Source organism: Oncorhynchus mykiss, chromosome 29 (genome assembly GCF_057628025.1).
Source record: "Oncorhynchus mykiss isolate SJ-2025 chromosome 29, ASM5762802v1, whole genome shotgun sequence".
NCBI classification, from domain to species: Eukaryota; Metazoa; Chordata; class Actinopteri; order Salmoniformes; family Salmonidae; genus Oncorhynchus; species Oncorhynchus mykiss.
In genome coordinates this window covers 9,544,791-9,551,614 of record NC_143050.1, presented here as the reverse complement: position 1 = coordinate 9,551,614, position 6,824 = coordinate 9,544,791, and the positions used below count along the sequence as shown (strand labels likewise).

The 6,824-nt window shown below is 49.0% G+C and overlaps 1 protein-coding gene across 1 annotated transcript in view; it reads right to left on the bottom strand.

Annotated features, from left to right (window-relative positions):
- Positions 1-1,328: 1,328 nt before the first annotated feature.
- ubl3a (ubiquitin-like 3a) overlaps positions 1,329-6,824 on the bottom strand; it is a 61,445-nt gene continuing 55,949 nt past the window's right edge. Inside the window, exons 4-5 of the mRNA XM_036968327.2 lie at positions 6,263-6,340; positions 1,329-5,154 (exon numbers count right to left, since the gene is read on the bottom strand). Coding sequence (XP_036824222.1) covers positions 5,102-5,154; positions 6,263-6,340 — 131 coding nt within the window. The 3' untranslated portion in view covers positions 1,329-5,101. The remainder of the gene's footprint in view (positions 5,155-6,262; positions 6,341-6,824) is intronic.

Below are 6,824 nucleotides of genomic sequence, written 5' to 3'. Positions count from 1 at the left end.
GAGTGATGAGAGGTGTTGGGTTTGCGCCAGATATAGCGTTTTCCTTGATGGCCAAAAAGCTCAATTTTAGTCTCATCAAACCAGAGTACCTTCTTCCATAAGTTTGGGGAGTCTCCCACATGCCTTTTGGCAAAAACCAAACGTGATTGCTTATTTTTTTGTTTAAGCAATGGATTTTTCTGACCACTCTTCCGTAAAGCCCTAGCTCTGTGGAGTATACAGCTTAAAGTGGTCCTATGGACAGATACTCCAATCTCCGCTGTGGAGCTTTGCAGCTCCTTCAGGGTTATCTTTGGTCTATGTTTCCTCTCTGATTAATGCCCTCCTTGCCTGGTCTGTGAGTTTTGGTGGACTGCCCTCTATTGGCAGGTTTGTTGTGGTGCCATATTCTTCTAATTTTTTCTCATTGGGATGTTCAAAGTTCCAAATATTATTTTTGAACCAAACCCTGATCTGTACTTCATGACTTTGTCCCTGAACTGTTTCGAGAGCTCCTTGGTCTTCATGGTGCCCCTTGCTTAGTGATGTTGCAGACTCTGGGGCCTTTCAGAACAGGTGTATATATACTGACATCATGTGACAGGTCATGTGACACTTAAATTACACACAGGTGGACTTTATTTAACTAATTATGTGACTTCTCAAGGTAATTGGTTGCACCAGATCTTTTTAGGGGCTTCATAGCAAAGGGAGTGAATACAAATGCAAGCACCAGTTTTCCATTTTTTATTTTGTATAATTTTTTTAAACAAGTTGTTTTTTTTCATTTCACTTCACCAATTTGGACTATTTGGTGTATGTCCATTATATGACATCCAAGTAAAAATCCATTTAAATTAGTTGTAATGCAACAAAATAGGAAAAATGCCAAGAGGGTGAATACTTTTGCAAGGCACTGTACGTACAGTCACTGTTGGGACGACGTCCTCGATGCACTTATTGATAAAGCCAGTGACTGATGTGGTGTACTCCTCAGTGCCATCGGAAGAACCCCGGAACAGACTACAGCAGGCCACTATTTGGGTTCTATAACAGACTACAGCAGGCCAGTATTTGGGTTCTATAACAGACTACAACAGGCCAGTATTTGGGCTGAGTGAGTCAGTGAGTGGTGTAATATCACTAACAGTCCTGTGTTGTGCTTGGTGTAATGAAACACACTGGTGTGTTGAGTGGAGGTCCTGTTACTGTAAGAGATTACGCCTTTGTCTGTCTGTCTGTTTGTTTGCCCCCCGAGTGGCACTACAGAGGACAAAGGGCAGTCTGTGTGTGTGTGTGTGTGTGTGTGTAATGGCTCCTACAAGAAGACAGGGACAAGTAACAAGGCGCAACATAATGATTGTTTAATGAGAGTAATGATCACATAAGTCAAATGGCTGCACTTCAATAATCTATATTTAGTTCATAGATGGATCAAGTCATAAATCAATGGCAGCACTTCAATAATCTTTATTTAGTTGACAGATGGATTTATTCCATTTGAAGTTTGGAAGAGGGGTATAGGGGATAAGCATTAGATTAGTGCTATTTACAATCATTTAGAAAATGCTTTTCAATATTATCACTGTACAGCCTGAAACCCTGATCACTGAGCAATATAAACTATAATATTTGGCTACATCCCAAATAGCCTCCTATTTCCTTTCGTAGTGAACTACCTCTTGGCCCAGAGCCTTATGGGCCCCTGGTCAAAAGAAGTACAACATATAGGGAATAGGGTGGCATTTGGGACAGAACCTTTAAGACCTAGTGCTGTTACAAAGCAAAATAAAACACACAGAGAGAGAAAGAAAAAAAAAAGGATTATATTAAACTATGAACAGTTGAAAAAAAAATATTACTGAAAATAAAAACACATTTAAAAAATATGTTTCAAATAGTTCTGTATGTCAATGATTAGGAGGATGGTTCTGTTTTGCTGCTTAAAGGACAACAAGATGACTTTGCCCTAAATGGCACACTATATAGTGCACTACTTTGGACCAGGGCCCTATTCCCTATATAGTGCACTACTTTGGACCAGGGCCCTATTCCCTATATAGTGCACTATTTTGGACCAGGGCCCTATTCCCTATATAGTGCACTACTTTGGACCAGGGCCCTATTCCCTATATAGTGCACTACTTTGGACCAGGGCCCTATTCCCTATATAGTGCACTATTTTGGACCAGGGCCCTATTCCCTATATAGTGCACTACTTTGGACCAGGGCCCTATTCCCTATATAGTGCACTACTTTGGACCAGGGCCCTATTCCCTATATAGTGCACTATTTTGGACCAGGGCCCTATTCCCTATATAGTGCACTACTTTGGACCAGGATCCTATTCCCTATATAGTGCACTACTTTGGACCAGGGCCCTATTCCCTATATAGTGCACTACTTTGGACCAGGACCCTATTCCCTATATAGTGCACTACTTTGGACCAGGGCCCTATTCCCTATATAGTGCACTACTTTGGACCAGGGCCCTATTCCCTATATAGTGCACTACTTTGGACCAGGGCCCTATTCCCTATATAGTGCACTACTTTGGACCAGTAAGTAGCCTTGTTTGAGCCAGAAAAGCCCATAAGGCAGGAGCCCATCTCCTGTTTCTTTAGCTTAAGGCAGCTTGATGTACAAGTACACCTCCCGCACTAGTCTTTCGCAGGTCCCATAGGCCTTGGTCAAAAGTATCACACTAGATCTGAAATAGGGTTTCCTTTGGGACGTACTGTAGCGTCATCAGCAAGGTGACAGTTTGAACTTCTGTCTAGGAAGCTAGCTAGTTAATGATGGTGCACACAGAGACACTAAAAAACATCAATATACTGGCATCAACAGGATCTAGAGGCATCATCATGTTCTAGAGAATATTTATATTCAATATATTCTACACATATGTTACCTTAGTTTATGTTTTTTTACATATTATTCCCATTGGAAAAATACTAAGTAAGATAAGAAACTCTTTTTACAGGTCGTTCGGTGGTGGTGGGGGGGGGGGGGGGCTGGGGGGGGGGCACATGCGTTCATTGTTGTGCAAAAAAATCCAAGCCTTTATCTTTCTTTAAGTGAAGAAGAAAGAGATTTGAAAGAAAATTACACTTAATTCCAGATTGGTTCTTTCCCTTGGCTTGGATTGGCAAGCAGACCCGACCCATCACAACACTAGAGGTATTCAACAGATCTGTCTGTCTTTCTGGTGAGGAGGGACGGGGAAGAAGGGAGATCTGTCTGTCTTTAGGGTGATGAGGAACGGGGAAGAAGGGAGATCTGTCTGTCTTTAGGGTGAGGAGGAACGGGGAAGAAGGGAGATCTGTCTGTCTTTATGGTGAGGAGGAACGGGGAAGAAGGGAGATCTGTCTGTCTTTCTGGTGAGGAGGGACGGGGAAGAAGGGAGATCTGTCTGTCTTTATGGTGAGGAGGAACGGGGAAGAAGGGAGATCTGTCTGTCTTTCTGGTGAGGAGGGACGGGGAAGAAGGGAGATCTGTCTGTCTTTCTTCCCCTTGTTCAGTTTCTTTCTCCTCGTTCAGGGGAAAAGGGGGGACGAGGGTTCTGACGGAGGAATGATCTAAAACACTGACTGGTTAGAAAGGAGGAGAGGACCGACTGTCAAAACACAGTCAACAACATGATATTACGGTCAAATAACACAGTTTGTTTGTGTGTTTGTTAGTAATTGGCTAGAACCATCATGAGTGAATAAAAGACTGTATCGGTCTGTCAATGCACTAGTGTAAGATTTAAGGGCATATACACAAGTGATAGAGGGGGAGGTAAAAAGGACACAGGCGTGTGTGTGTGTGTGTGTGTGTGTGTGTGTATGTGTTCTGATCAGGCACATCAATGCTTTGCTGCACTATGGGACACAGACAGCACATCTAGATAAGTGGGTGGTCAAAGGGGGTGTGTGTGTTGGGGGGGGGGCAGGTGGGAGCGTGGGTTTATTTAGTGGTTAAGTCTGAGTGAGAGAGACCGGCCCACACACACAGTTTATGAGCAAGTGCACTGTATTGCTATGAGGAACACAGAATGTTTTGTGTGTGTGTGTGTGTGTGTGTGTGTGTGTGTGTGTTCAGCAGCAGAATTCTAGAGAGACTGCAGGACAGGACAGTGTGTTGGTTGGATCCAAGTTAGGGGCGATGGAGGGAGGGATGAAGGTGGGTGGGTGAGGGAGGGAGGCATGGAGGTGGGTGGGTGATGGAGGGACGGAGGGAGGGGGTGTGGGAGCGATGGAGGTGGGTGGGTGAGGGAGGGATGGAGGTGGGTGGGTGATGGAGGGATGGAGGTGGGTGTGGGAGGGATGGAGGTGGGTGGGTGGGTGAGGGTGGGATGGAGGTGGGTGTGGGAGGGAGAGATGGATGGAGGTGGGTGAGGGAGGGATGGAGGTGGGTGGGTGAGGGAGGGAGGGAGGGATGGATGGAGGTGGGTGAGGGAGGGTGGGATGGAGGTGAGGGAGGGTGGGATGGAGGTGGGTGAGGGAGGGATGGAGGTGGGTGAGGGAGGGATGGAGGTGGGTGAGGGAGGGAGAGATGGATGGAGGTGCGGGAGGGATGGATGGAGGTGGGTGAGGGAGGGATGGAGGTGGGTGTGGGAGGGAGATATGGATGGAGGTGTGGGAGGGAGAGATGGATGGAGGTGGGTGCGGGATGGATGGAGGTGGGTGTGGGAGGGAGATATGGATGGAGGTGTGAGAGGGAGGGATGAAGGTGGGTGCGGGAGGGATGGAGGTGGGTGAGGGATGGATGGAGGTGGGTGGGTGAGGGAGGGATGAAGGTGGGTGCGGGAGGGATGGATGGAGGTGGGTGAGGGAGGGATGGATGGAGGTGGGTGAGGGAGGGATGGAGGTGGGTGAGGGAGGGAGGGAGGGATGGATGGAGGTGGGTGAGGGAGGGAGGGAGGGAGGGATGGATGGAGGTGGGTGAGGGAGGGAGGGATGGATGGAGGTGGGTGAGGGAGGGAGGGATGGATGGAGGTGGGTGAGGGATGGATGGGTGAGGGAGGGATGGAGGTGGGTGGGTGAGGGAGGGATGGAGGTGGGTGAGGGAGGGATGGAGGTGGGTGGGTGAGGGAGGGATGGAGGTGGGTGTGGGAGGGAGGGATGGATGTGGGTATTTACAGGATGACACAGCAGTTACTCTCTCCAGTTTTCTCTCTGTTCCTCTGACCTGAGAAGGAACACAACACACAGTCAAACACAGTCAGGATGCGGTCAGAAAACGGTCAGAAAGTTACACGGTCACGATGCGGTCAGGACGTGGTCAGGACACGGTCAGGACACGGTCAGGAGGCGGTCAAGACACTGTCATGAGGCGGTCAGGACACTGTCAGGAGGCGGTCAGGACACGGTCAGGAGGCGGTCAAGACACTGTCATGAGGCGGTCAGGACACTGTCAGGAGGCGGTCAGGACACTGTCAGGAGGCGGTCAGGACACTGTCAGGAGGCGGTCAGGACACTGTCAGGAGGCGGTCAGGACGAGGTCCGGAGGCGGTCAGAACACGGTCAGGAGGCGGTCAGGACGAGGTCAGGACGAGGTCAGGACGCGGTCAGGACACTGTTAGGAGGCGGTCAAGACACTGTCATGAGGCGGTCAGGACACTGTCAGGAGGCGGTCAGGACACTGTCAGGAGGCGGTCAGGACACTGTCAGGAGGCGGTCAGGACACTGTCAGGAGGCGGTCAGGACACTGTCAGGAGGCGGTCAGGACACTGTCAGGAGGCGGTCAGGACACTGTCAGGAGGCGGTCAGGACGAGGTCAGGAGGCGGTCAGGACGAGGTCAGGAGGCGGTCAGGACACTGTCAGGAGGCGGTCAGGACGAGGTCCGGAGGCGGTCAGAACACGGTCAGGAGGCGGTCAGGACGAGGTCAGGACGAGGTCAGGACGCGGTTAGGAGGCGGTCAGGACGCGGTCAGGAGGAGGTCAGGACGCTGTCAGGATACATACTGTCAGGACACTGTCAGGATACTGTTTAGTAGCAATATTGTTGAGAAATCTACCTTTTTTTAAAAAAAAAGAGTATCATTGAAACAAAAACAACCATCTGTCATTATTTAAATAGTGTTGCATACGCTTACTGAAACACACGTCTTATTACAGGACTGGGATAAGGTTAGAAATATTCATCACGGATCATTAGCTGTTCCTAAACAAACAGAAATAATTACTACCATCATCTACAGTAAAGGCATCATCTATTACTGTGTTTTAGTGTGAGGGGGAGGAACAAGGGATGAATTAAAAGTCTGGAAGGTGGGATAAATGAAAAGCGGGTTACCTTGGGAGTTTGGCTCAGGCAACGTCTCTCTGGCAACTAAATGCATCACTGTGGTTTTCCCCAGAGGCAGTTTGAGAGCTGAGAGAAGGGGAGGAGGAGGAGGAGGAGGGGAGGGAGGAGGAGGAGGAGGAGGAGGGGAGGAGGGTGCGAGTGACAGAGTAGAACAGCGTTAACAGACAAAGACTTGTTACAAAGACAATATATCATCATAACTATCATCATTTAACTGATCTAACATAGAATACACAACCAAGAGAGAGGAGAGACAGGAGCCAGACAGAGAAACAGAGACCTGAGAGGAGAGAAGAGGGAGAAAGAGAGTGAGAGACCTGAGAGAGAGAGAGAGAGAGAGAGAGAGAGAGAGAGAGAGAGAGAGCGAGAGAGCGAGAGAGCGAGAGAGCGAGAGAGCGAGAGCGAGAGAGCGAGAGCGAGAGCGAGAGCGAGAGCGAGAGCGAGAGCGAGAGCGAGAGCGAGAGAGAGCGAGAGAGCGAGAGAGAGCGAGAGAGAGAGAGCGAGAGAGAGAGAGCGAGAGAGAGAGAGCGAGAGAGAGAGAGAGACCTGA